This window comes from Camelus ferus, chromosome 10 (genome assembly GCF_009834535.1).
Source record: "Camelus ferus isolate YT-003-E chromosome 10, BCGSAC_Cfer_1.0, whole genome shotgun sequence".
In the NCBI taxonomy this organism is placed as follows: domain Eukaryota; kingdom Metazoa; phylum Chordata; class Mammalia; order Artiodactyla; family Camelidae; genus Camelus; species Camelus ferus.
In genome coordinates this window covers 51,229,183-51,242,539 of record NC_045705.1, presented here as the reverse complement: position 1 = coordinate 51,242,539, position 13,357 = coordinate 51,229,183, and the positions used below count along the sequence as shown (strand labels likewise).

Here is a 13,357-nt window from a genome sequence, read left to right as displayed (position 1 = left end):
GTAGTGTTTTATCCTATCGGCCCCCGTCATCCCAGTAGACACCCTACATCTGCCCCATCTCTCATCAGAGTTGGCCTGCGGTGACTCCCATTTTGCCCTTCCCCGGTCAGGTCTCTGAGTTGTCCCAGCACCGGTGTCTCACCAGATGCATGGGACGGGGAGTCCGCCCGTTCAGTGTGGAGGTGTCTGCCCTGGGTGGTACCCGGTGGCCGGGCGCCTGGGTCGGCCTCCCTCAGTCTGCCACTGCTTCCCTGCTTCTCGCAGGTAAAGGCAGCACTAAAGTTCTTGATATAAACTCGCCTCATAAACAGCTCAAAACAGTCTGGGGAGCTCTGCTGGGAGGCTCCCTGCATGGCTGCTCCCGTCCCTGCACCGCCTTCGTTGTGCGGAGATCGATGAAGTCGACTTTATCATGACCATCAATCCCGGCTTATTAGACAACCGTAGTACTCCCCTCTCAGAAATGCCTTGTTTTTATCTCTAGTGGAAAATGGCTCAACTTTGAACAAGAATAAAAGTAAAAAGGGAACTTTTATGGCTTAATTTTACAGGAGAATGTGCCTCTTCTCAAAATGAGTAAGGGATAGGTCTGGCACAGTCAAGCTTTCTCAAGAAGCAGAAATAGGGAAGGGCCAGTTACACATGCATGGCTCCTCCGATCCTCACATCCCCTGGCCCTTCTCTGGAGAGGCGAGCGGAGAAGGGGGAGTACAGAGGCAGACGCCAGAGCCGGTGGGGATGGCAGGCTTGGGGAGCAGAGGGGGTGCTGGCCAGACCCTGGCAGACACAGGTGCTGGGGAGAACATCTCAGCCTGTGAATATGACAGGCAAAGCCCTGCGGCGGGGGCTGGTGCTGGGTGAAGTGGCCAGACTCTGGAGCAGGAGCGTTGCACTTGGGTTTGCAACAGTCCTCTTCCATAGCAGCTCTTGGACACGTCTTCCTTCAGAAGGCCTGGGGCCGCCTCACGACAGGCAGGCTTCTGTTCTGAGTTCAGTGTCTGGCAGTGATGATGGCAGGTGTGACCGGGAGGTTTGAGGACATCTCATCTGATGTGAAATTCTTCTTCCCTCTTTTGCCCTCTCCCCTCAGCCACATAAGTTCTGCTTCGAGGTTGGGATGAAGACAGGATCCGTGACTGTGTTTGTCGGTATGTGTGTGTTGGGCGCTTTGAAAGGGTCATATCAATGTATTTAATAGATGCTGGCTAAATGCCTCTTGTTTGCCAGGAACAGGGCCAGGTAGACTGTATACAGTTGTGGGCAAGATCTGTCCTTCCCTTCAGGTCCTTGTGGTCTAATCATAAGATGACCAACCATGCCGATGTGCTTGGGACTCTCAGTGTTGAAACTGCGAGCTCCTGGGCAGACCACTATTGTCACTGAGCAGGGATGAGAGGATGATGGTGGTAAGTGGATGTGTCTTGCAGCATTTGGTGGTGACCAGGCACTGGCTGGGAGGAAGAAAAAGTTTGCAAACTATTTCTTTAGTGAGATGTCTTCCATTCGCCACATATAAGATAGAGGACCCTGAACTGCATAGAGTAGATCCCTAAGTGACCATTTTTTCTGCCTCCCTTCCTCTAGGACAAGACCTGGAGAGGGGGGAGGGGCTTGTCCGGATTATACAGCAAGTTGGGGCACAGCTGAGTCAGCACCTGGGTGACTTCGTTCCCTGCCCCCAATGCACTTTCCCTAAAAACTCTCCCTCCTCGTCTTACCCTGCCTGCCCTTCACCTGTCTGCTCACCCAGACCCACGTTCAGGTTAGGTGCCAAGCCGTGTAGAGAAAAAGCACCATGGCTATTACCGGGGCGGGGATCTGAGCAGCTCCCAGGAAAGAAGAGGAGGAAGGAAGGATTTAAGGAGGTCAGGACACTTGGCCTGGAGGGATCACTTAATTACACTGCAAAGAAACTGCAAGCTGCTGGAGACTGAATATGAGAAATTGGGGCCATGAATCCAGGGGAGGGAGGGCAGAAGAGGAAGGACCAGCTGGTGGGAGAGGACTTGACTCCTTCAGGAGGAGGAGGTTTAAATGAAAAGAGCACGCTGACATCAGCAGCACACGTGTAAAATGTAGGCTGCATACAGGCATGCCTCGTTTTACTGCACTGTGCTTTATTGCACTTGGCAGATACTGCATTTTCTACAAATTGAAGGTCTTTGGCACCTCTGTGTTGCCATATGATGGTTAGCACTTTTCAGCAATAAAGTGTTTTAAAATTAAGTGGTATTTTTTTTAGACATAATGCTATTGCACACTTAATAGACTACAGTATAGTGGAAACATAACTTTAAATGCCCTGGAAAACCAAAATATTTGTGTGACTTGCTTTATTGCAATATTCACTTTGTTGCAGGGGTCTGAAACTGAACCCGCAATATGTCCAAGGTACGCGTGGATAAAACAAATAAACCTGTTAGTTTTGTTTAATTCCAAAAACCTACTACGTGCCAGATCCTGATTTAAGTTTGGGAGCCAGCACAGTAGCAAAATAAAGTTCTTGCTCTCAGGGAGGGTCATTATAGCAGAGGGAGACGATGAACACACACGAATGTGATGCTCTATACTAGGTGTCCTGTTCTGTTCAAGAGGGTTGTCATATAAAAACCTTGTTCCAAAGGGTCTTTCGTGTGAAAATAGTGATCAGCAGAGTTTAGCTTGTAAAACAAATGTAACATTTCCACTCTGCTTGGAGAAAGACCGTCCCAGACACAGCAGCTCCCGGACATGGCAGCTCCCGGACACGGCAGCTCAAGTCATCAGGACGGCCGTGGCCATTACTGGGAGAAATTCAACTTGGTCTCCTTGGAAGGGGAGATGGGGTGGTTATGTTGAGAATTAAAAAGGGAAAAGGGGAGGAGAAGGCAGTTAACTCCTAACTCTGGGAAGCACTCGGGAACCACGGGCAGCTCCGGATGGTGAGGCTCTGAGAATTCAGAGGGAGCCTCTGGAGAAGTGGGAACAGATGTAAGGTCACAGTCTTCATGGCTGGTGGAGCTAGTGGGGCAGACAGTGAACTTGTACTGATACAGTGGCCTTATTAGAAGCTGTTCATTACACCTTCATAAGAGAAAATTAAAGGTCATGTGCCAGCAGTTTGACCACATATAGTAGCACTTTTAAATGCAGTTAGCAAGTAGGCTGTGTGTTAGTACTTCTGTCAGTTTCCAAGCCTAAGGAAAGGCCGGCTGCTGGTCTTGGTAGCCCTAAATAAGCACTAGCCAGAAGAATTATTTGACTGTTAACCACCAATCTTTTCTGTGCTGTTTTGACAACACAATTCACAACAACAACAAATTTTTGGAAAGGGTTTGATGAGTTTAAGGAGTCAGTCTGTCTCCTTCATTAAGTCCCTCTCTCCGTCCACCTCCTCATCTCCTTCTTCCCTTCACTGCAGTTTTATGAGCTCCTTCTCTCCACAGCCTCCTCTCCAGCCACGGCACTGTTCCCTTGGCCCCACCGGGCCTTTGCACGGCTCAGGGTGGCATGCCATCATAAGCTTCTGAGCAGACCTCTCCCCCTCACAGAGCCCTTCCCTGACCACTCCTTCTAGAACAGTGGCCAGGGCACGATGCTGTCGTCCGACCCCGTGTTACTCTGCATCTCAGCACTGATATGAAATCATACCCTTTGTTTCCATGTTTGCCTGCTTCCCCCAATCAAACATAAGCTCCATGAGGACAGGCACTCTGTCCATGTCCCGCTGCACCCTCAGTGCAGTACCTACCTCATGGGAGAAACTCAAGAAATATTTCTTCCACTAAATACAAGAATGAATGAATTCTACACCAATTTGTTACCCTAATGGCTTTACTCCAGTTCTAAACAGGAAGCAGGTTTGGGGAAAGGCTCGCCTTTCCCTTCCCCCGCTCCTCTTTGGTGAGAGAAAAAGAGAGCTGGAAATAGAATGTGAGAAGTTTCCGCAAATTTCTGGTCACCATAGAGACAGTGATTTTAGTTTATTAATCTCTTGCTCTTAAGCAGGCTGGGGCCCCACTGTGATTTCTCCAAATTGCTCAGCGCCAGTTATCCTGCAGCCTTCCTCATTAAGGAAGAGCTGGCCCGTCCCTGTCCTGCAGCACTTTAATTACTGCCGAGCAAAGCCCTGTGCTATTATGCTCATTATTGCATTTCCTCACCTGGCTACACCGTCTGCCTTGGAGCAATGCAGCTGGTCACCGCCCTGAACCCCTGAGCCTTCAGAAGCCAGAGGTGGGAGCAGGCAGCCTCCTCTCTGAGCCCAGGGCCTGGGACAGGGCTTTCGGTGCTGCCCTCTCCTTTCCTTCAACTCTCCTGAAGACGGGAGCTGAGGGCCTTCTGAAACAGCACTGAGTTCCAGCCGGAGAAAGTCACCGGCAGTGGTTCCCCCGTTAGACTCTCACGGCCCTCTTCGCTTGTCTTTCATGCCACATATATGCTACTGCAATGTGTTTTTACATGATTATTTAATAGATGTCAGTGTCTCCACTAGACTATAAGCTGTGTGAGGTCAAGACCACCTCTGCTTTACTCACCAGGTACCCCTCATGCCTCACACAGTGTCCAGCACAGAGTACAAACTCAGAAAGCACTGGCTGGCCTGGCTAAGTGAACACAGGAGTAAATGCCTGAATAGTGCACAGTGGAACGGGCACAGGCCTGTGAAAGCTCTGTGGGTGGGCATTCCACGGCGGCCTGACAGGCCAGGAATCACGGAATTGAGCATTCACTGCCCGCCCGACTGCAGCAACAAGCCAGATCATCCAGTAAGCCAGAGGGGCGGTGGAGGCAGTGGGGATACTCAGTGTGGCCAGGGGCTTCAAGGACGCGGCAGGGCGCCACATCTGGTTCCAGGGAGGAGACAATGGACATCTGAGAACGGGGAGTTTTAACAGTCAGTAAGGTAAGAGAAACGGGCCAGCCTGATCCAGGAACAGAATCGGACATACCAATCACTACAGGTAAAACTCTAAGTTGACGTGATCATCAAAATGTCCAGCTTTTATCAGAGGCAAAAGTTCTATAAACATCCTTTCTGGGGACTCTACTGATTCAGAGAAAAGAGCTGCTCGGCCCAACGTCAACGTTGCAAGGAGAACGAGAGGGAAACGAACCATTTACATGTAAACAGCCCATAGGAAGCAGAGTGGCCATCTGTTCCTAAAACATCTTATTAAAAATCCAGGGGAAATGGGATCCCTGGAAGGACATGGACAGCCACCCAGGGAACAACACTCAGCTGGCGCTGGTGGAAATGTCACATAAGGGACGGAGCGTCTCCTGGTGGTGGGTTTGTTGGTGAGCAGGCCAGGCCTGGGGCAAGGACTGCTGAGGAGCTCGGGGTAGATGAAGGCAGGCCCTACGGCTCAGAAAAAGGAGGACGGGGCGTCCCTGCCCTAAAGCAGAGCCTGGCTCCAGGCTTCTGATGCCCCAGACTCTGGGGCTGGGGAGAAATCACTCTGGCTGATCTGCCCCGCAGTGCCTGCCTGGCCCTCCTCTGATTGAGTGCCAGGGTGGACGGCCTGTCCTGTGTGGCAACTTGTCTGCCTCGTGGTCCTTTTGGTCATTAAAGTCATGACCGTGTCCCTCCAAGCCATCTTTTCTACAAATTAGAGACCCAGATAAAAAGTAGCAACAAGTTCAATAGCAGTTACTATGTTTCTGGCAAGTTTGAAGAGCTCTCAATATATTACACATTTAATCTTTGTATCACCATCGCGAATTTACAGATAGGAGAACCAATGCACAGAGAGGCGAGGTGACTTGCTGGAGGTCAACCAGCTTATAAATGAGAGTCCCAACCTTGGGACCCAGGGAATCAGATTTTAAATAATCTAGCAGTGACTTCATCTGTTTGTCACATTACCCAGTTTTTCTTCAGAGCTGTCCTCCTCTAAACATATCACGCTTTCTCTACATCCCATAAAACCCAAATCTGCAGTTGTGATTTGAACAGCAGAGAACAGAACTCTCATCTCTCCTGTTTAAAGATATTAATACAGCTCATGATTACATTAACTTTAAGAACATTGCTACTGGATATATCCAGAAGGAACCCTACTTCAGGATGACACCTGCAGCACTATTTACAATAGCCAAGACATGGAAACAGCCTAAATGTCCATCAACAAATGACTGGATAAAGAAGATGTGGTATATTTATACAATGGAATACTACTCAGCCATAAAAACCGACAACATAACGCCATTTGCAGCAACATGGATGCTCCTGGAGAATGTCATTCTAAGTGAAGTAAGCCAGAAAGAGAAAGAAAAATACCATACGAGATCGCTCATATGTGGAATCTAAAAAAAAAAAAAAAAAAGCATAAATACAAAACAGAAATAGATTCACAGACATAGAATATAAACTTGTGGTTGCTAAGGGGGCACGGGGTGGGAAGAGATAGACTGGGATTTCAAAATTGTAGAATAGATAAACAAGATTATACTGTATAGCACAGGGAAATATACACAAGATCTTATGGTAGCTCACAGAGAAAAAAATGTGACAATGAATATATGTATGTTCATGTATAACTGAAAAATTGTGCTCTACACTGGAATTTGACACAACATTGTAAAATGATTATAAATCAATAAAAAATGTAAAAAAAAAAAAAAGAACATTGCTATTGGCCCATAATGTGTTTAAGTAACCAGGAACCAAAGTATTTTCCAAGATTGCTCTAGTTAAAAAGTATTTCCCCCTGTGTTTGTGTAGTTAGCATTTTTGATGCAAAAGCAGAAGCATTACGCAGGCCATTGATTTTACCCCTTTGTCTGGAGGTTGTCCTCATGGAAGTCCCAACTTTCAAAGAGCTTGAGGTCATCTCCATGGAGCTGAGATCCCAGATCAGAAAAGCTCCCCTGGACAAGGTGAGGCAAGGGTGCTGAGTAGTGCCCTAGAGACACAGAGCCAGGAGAAAACCCTGGCTCTGCTACATGACCCCTGCAGGAACTTGAACAAGTTTCTTAACCTTACAAATATTCAATATTCCCCTATATAAAATGGAGATAATAATAAGTACCCCAGAGAGACTTGAGGATCAAGTTAAAGGAGAAAATAGACATGAAGTGGTTTGCACAGCACTGGGCACACAGTAAGCCAGCAAGCAGAGGCTCCTGGTATAAATCCTCAGCCCCAGGTAGCAGCTCCCACGTGGTCCAGCAATCATGGTGCCAGGTCCTCAACTGAAGCTGCCCTTCTTCTCCCCCAGGACCAGATACACAAGTTACAGGGCCCAGTGCAAAAGGAAAATATGGTGGCCCTGTTCAAAAATTAGTAAGAATTTGAACACAGCACCAGTGGAGCATGAAACCAAGCACAGAGCAACTTTCTGCCTTCTTGGGTTCCTATGGAACAGGGGACTCTGTACTGGGTCCTGATACTAATATTACTATTGTAAGAAATTCCTACTAACTTGGTGGCTTCAAACAACACAAACTTGTTATCCTACAGTTCTGGAAGCCAGAAGTCTGACGAAGGTCTCATTGAGCTAAAATCAAAGGGTCGGCAGAACTGCATTCTTTTCTGGAGGTTCTAGCTGACAATCTCTGAGCTATCGTTCTTTCCTTTTTCAGTGTCTAAAGGCTGCCCACTTTCATGGTTCTTTTCCACCTTCAAAGCCAGCATTGGCTGGTTGGGCCCTTCTCACGTTGCCACCTCTCTGGCTCTCTCTTCTAAGTGCCCTGTGATTACATTGTCCCACCCAGATAACTCAGGATAATCTCCTTGTTTAAACTCAGCTGATTATCAAACTTAAATCCATCTGCAACCTAATTCTCCTTTGCCATGTAACATACCATATTCACAGGTTCCAGGGATTAGGACGTGGATACCCTCAGAAGGACATTATTCTGCCTACCATTCACACTCATGAAGCCAGCCCTGTTGACCCTGAAGTTCAGAAACCTCAGATGTCTAGAGGCTGCGCCATGAAGACCCGACGGCCCTCCGATCCATACACACAAACCTGTGAGCGTACTCACAGTGGTGGCAGCCACCCTGGATGGGCCCTAACCTGCTCCCGGGGTGGACCCAGAGCCCTGGCTCCAGGCTGCACTTTTTCTCTGCTATAATCCCATCCCGCTTCTTTCCACGTGGATGTTCACACAGGATCTCTCCAGCTCAGGACCCAGGGCTCCTTTGTGGGTGTGTGTGTGGATCTGTCCCAGATGCTCCCACCTGGGGCTACAGAAAATAGCTTAATCCCCTTTACCAGCCCCCTGTGCCTCAGCCCCACACCCTAACCCACCAGGCAACCCAAGAGCCAGGCCACCCTAACCCCTGGAGGGATGTGGACCTCAGGGGATGCTGGAGAGAAAGGCACCATTACTGACAGCTCAGGAACCTCTGAGGATCTGCCAGCAAAAGGCAGGAAGCAGCACCTGCCAGAGGCTCTGCCCTGAGCTACCTTGGAGGTAGGCCATAGAGTTACCATGGCAACAGGACAGCCCTACAGCCAGGACCCGGAGCTCCCCCTTTTCCTACTCATACCCACTAGATCAGGTGCTCGTCCCTTACACTTTCCCCTGGCCCCTGCCTGCAGAAAACACTGAGGCAGGCACCTGCTGCTGTGGAACTGGTGAGTACATACGCATGTGCTACTGACCCCACCACCATCGCTGGGGTGGGAGGCCCACCCTTACCTTCCTGCCTGAGCTGGCGAGCTTGCTTTAACCGCCCCCCCCCCATGATGCTCCTTCCGCACAATCACAATCCATCTTCTCAATGACCCCCCCCCCCCCAAATGATGCTACCTCCATTCTCCCTCTTCATTCTGCAGGCAGAAGTCTTCCCTGTTCTCTTTCCATACCCTATTTTTTTTTAAATAGATGTTTAACTTACATGCAGTAAAATGCACAAGATCTTAAGTGTATAGTTTGATGGGGCTTTGACAAAACATAAAATCATATAACATATAAACATATAAAATCAATCACATCCCAATCAAGACTTGTTTTTCTCTTTTTCTCTTTTTGCCTCTGGGAGGTTACATTTGGATCCTACAGACAAGAAGGAGAGGGGACACTGGGAGGCCAGAGGAGGGACGTAGAGAAAACCACGGGGATGTCTGCAGCTTGCATCTGGGGACACGAGGTATGGAGCAAAGTTCAGCCAGGCTGAGACACAGTTTTTCTTCCCTTCAATCCTCAGGCCTGGGTGTCTTCCAACCCAAGAAGCAAGAGGGCAAACCTCTGCCCAGATCAGGCAAAGGCAACCACACGGTGAGGTCCAGGAGGCCCACCAGAGGAGGCCACTACTTTCCTGTCTCCTCTGGGTGGTCCCACCCAGATAGCCAAAGCCCTGCTCTGCTCTTGTTATAACAATGCAGGGAGAATGAATGAACTTTGATTTCCCCGAAAGCCAAGTATCCTGGCACCCAGAGGAAATTTGTCCTCTCTCTGCATGAACTGAAGAGCCCAGGTGAGGCTAATGACACATTTCTGATTCCTGTGTCCTTCCTTTCTCAGGGGAGGGTGGTCAAAATTGGTAAAGGGGGGCTCCTTACAGACACCATTCCCCAGGTCCAGCCTTCCTGAGCAGAGGCCCCAGGAGGACAGGGCTTCCATGGACAAGTACAGCCCCTGACTTACTAGAAACCTGCAAGGATGACTCCTCCCCAAGGAGTCAGGAGATGGCCTGCAAGTTTTCCGATCACTTGTTTTACTTTCCCACCACCTTCCATTCTGTATCCTACTACTGTGGGAGCTCCTTGCTTAACTGGGTGCCTGGCACACACTTGGTGCTCAATAAACGCTTCTTGAATGAATAAACTAATGAAACCCAGCAACTAGCTTGATGGACTTTCTTCCGTCTGGTTACCTCTGATCCTGTGTATAAGACACTGATCACAATTTGGTCCTTTCTCAGATAGAGGACAAGGTGGGTCAGATTCCCCACAGAAAGGAGACAAAATAAGGGTCCAGCCAGAGATGATGGAAGGCAGGGTGAGGCAGGATTTGAGACACCCACTTTTTGGTCCAGGAATGAAGCCAACATGCATAACGCCAGGGTTAGAACTTGGAAGAGCAAAGTCAAGAACATAAAGAGCAAAGGGCAGAATCCAAGGATGCCTCCAGGGCCAGAGGTCCCCAGGGGCAAATAGGAGGTAACCGGCAGAAAGGCACAGGGGCTGGGACAGAAGCAAAGTCCACTTGGTGTGATTCTTCTGATTCTTCTAGAGACTGTCCTTAGCATAAGGCTTCCTCTCCAGATGCTCCCTCCACCCCCACCTTCCTCGCTCCAAATCCCAACATTAGCGTAGCTGAGGCATCACTTTATGCCTTGATAATGGGTTTGAGTTTCCCTAAATCAATTTTGCCTAACACTTGCAGAGAGACCCTCCTGACCCAGACAAGCTGATCAACTCCGTACTATACACTGTTAGAGCAGGTCCCCATTCCCAGTAGAGTGACACAAAGGACACCTCAAGGCAGTAACACACAGTGGTGGTTATTGCCAGACTGTGTGGGTTCAAATCCCAAGCTCTATCACTTGGGCAGATTATATAATGTCTCTGTGCCTCAGTTTCCCCTTCTGTAAAATGGAGACCAATAACAATACTGTGAAATAGTAAGAAATACATCTGTTGGTCTGTGCTCCCAGTTCCTGATAATATTTAGTCTTTGATCCACTTCTTGCGCCAGAGCTCCCTTGTCATTTCTTGTGTGATAGAAGTATCTTTTGAGCTAATGAGGTGATTCTTGGATGGCTCCTGAATGAGGGCTGGTCACCAGAAAGACTAAGCTATGATTAGAAGTTTGGAACTTTCAGCCCCCTCCTCCAGAGAGAGGGGAGAGGCTGGAAAATGAATTAACAATCGATGATGCCTACATGATGATGACTCCATCAAAATCCCTGAAATGCGGAGTTCAGAGAGCCTCCCACATACTGGGAGGGTGAGGCACCCCAACTCCACAGGCACAGAAGCTCCTGAGCTTGGGACCCTTCCAGACTCACCCCATGTCTCTTTTCATTTGCCAGTTCTTCTGTATCCCTTAGCATAATCCTTAATGATTTGCTTCATCCTTCATCCTTTATAATAAATTGGTAAAATTTTCCCTAATTCTATGGGTTATTCTAGCAAATTATTGAACCCAAGGAGGGGCTGAACCCCAATCAGTAGCCAGTCAATGAGAAATACAGGTGACTAGCTGGGACATGTGACTGGCATCTGAAGTGGGGCCAGCCTTGTAGGACTGAGTCCTTAACTTACGGGACCTGACACTAACTCCAGGTAGATAGTATCCAAATGGAATTGAATTGTATGGACACACAGCTGGTGTCACAGAATTGGTTAGGGTGGAAAAAAACCCAAACATCTGGTATCAGGAGCACCCTGGGTAGGAAAGTAACAGAAGACAGTGTGTGTTTCCTAGACAAATACCTACTCCAGAAGATTACTGTGAGATGTCAAAGACTTAATATAAATAAAGTATCAAATGTTTCTCTGAAAACAAGGTTTATGCTATATTAATGTTTTCTGGTGTAATTTGAAATAGGATGACAGTAAAGATATTAAAAAAGATGTTTCCAAAATGAGTTAAACGGGATAAGCAAGCAATGACCTTGTTACAAGGCAGAAATGTTTTCATGGAAATGAACAGACCAAGAGACGCACTGTTTTACCCAAACACATGCTTGTTTTGAGTGGTCCATCAACAGCTCTCCAATCTTGGGTGTGTGTCTGGCACTGGAGCTGAAGTACAGCTGGACAGGGCCTTCCAAGTTCACGTGCAAAGAGAAATCACCATTGGTAAAGCCATTGCAGGAGCCCCAGTGGAGAGGCAGAAGGCTCAGCTCCGCCTTTATCAGAGATTCTGCTTTTTGGGCTATAAAGAGGGGTTGATGGGAGCCACCTTGCCCCACAGGTGAGGAGTGGGCGCTCTATAAGCTGTAAAGCTCTGTGCAGACGCAAGGTCTTTGCATGATAATGACTGCTCCTCTCCAGGGGCTCGGCAGGAAACCGCAAAATTCTGCCCACCTGGAGTTCTTCAGAGACCGTTTCTTAGTAAACTTGGGAAGTCCCGGCTGGGCTGCCTCTGAAAACGTACTTCCTCCAGAGCTTGTTTACTGGGGAGCCTGCCCTTCTGAGAAAGGCCCCGGGGACTCAGTCCCTGCACCCTGCCACTCTCCGTTTCTCTCCCGCAGAAGCAGGCAGGACTGGTGTGTGGTGGGGCCTCTCAGCAAAGGCTGGGGGACTCCAGGTTTCCCTGGGCCAGAAAAAACCAGACCTAATGACACAGCATACAGCAGGTACTCAATAAATGTCTATGAAACTGTACTGAGCTCTCCTCCATAAAGAACAGAGCCTCCAAACCCAGCAGCAAGATCTTTCCTGAAAACTCCAGATAAAAGCTTACTGTATTTGCAGCTTTAAGAAAATTTTTAAAATAAGGAGAAAGGCAGAAGAAGAAGGTGTGTGTGTGGAGGGGAGCTCACAAAAGTTAATGAGATTTTCTCAGCTGTGGTACGTGCCCACATTTTTAATAATTAGGAGTAATAAAAATTCTTACCAAACCTTAAAGGAACATCTTCTGTAACAAAGAGAGAAGTCAAGACAGACTTCTTTGTTGGGTGTAATGACTTGTTAGCCTCAGAAGATGGATGTGCTTTAAAAAACTAATTTACAGGAAAAAAATAATTGTTCATAAAAATGCAACAAATTGTGTTAAAATGACTTATTAACAGGAATGCCAGATGATTCTAATGCCCTTAAGGATTAAATTAGGTTATTAATCTCTAAAATTTCTAATGGAAGAAAGCTTTCCCCTGCTCAGCAGATGGAGAAACTGAGGCTGAGGGAGGCGGCAGGGGAGAGGGACCCGCCCAGCACAGGCCGAGGGGGCAGACCCCGGATGAAGCAGGAGGAGCACCCAGGAGTCTAGGCACCCAGTCCTGGCTCTGTCCCCAGCACTGTGGTGGCCCCACCTCCCCAGGGGCAGCTCAACAAGGGCCCGGCCACTGACTCTGCTCACCCACTGGGTCTGAGGTCAGGTAGGGGCCGGTCAAGGGGCAGGCGGTCACTGAGGTAGGCGTTGTAGCCGTAGTACTGGAACTGCTTCAGGGCCACACGCCGGCCTTCGGGGCTGAGCTCCTGGCCCCAGTGTGCAAACAGGGAGGAATCTGTGAAGGGCTCAGCCTCTGCCTCCTCAGGTTTGGCGGGAGTTTCTGGAGAAAGAATGGATAAGGAGACAGTGGGTCAGAGTGCACCCTTGCATATGCCATGTCAACCCCTTTCTCTTCCTCACCACTGCCTTGAGTAAAACAATCTCAGCCTTAGCTTTGCAGGTGGTGGAAGGGAAACTGGAATCTTTACGCTTCCCCAAACTCAGTAATCCATCCATCCATCCATCCATCCATCCACCC

At 48.5% G+C, this 13,357-nt stretch overlaps 1 protein-coding gene across 1 annotated transcript in view; it reads right to left on the bottom strand.

Annotated features, from left to right (window-relative positions):
* The window catches only part of GALNT18 (polypeptide N-acetylgalactosaminyltransferase 18), a 313,674-nt gene that overhangs the window by 136,540 nt on the left and 163,777 nt on the right, over positions 1-13,357 (bottom strand). The window contains exon 2 of the mRNA XM_032489016.1: positions 12,967-13,159. Coding sequence (XP_032344907.1) covers positions 12,967-13,159 — 193 coding nt within the window. The remainder of the gene's footprint in view (positions 1-12,966; positions 13,160-13,357) is intronic.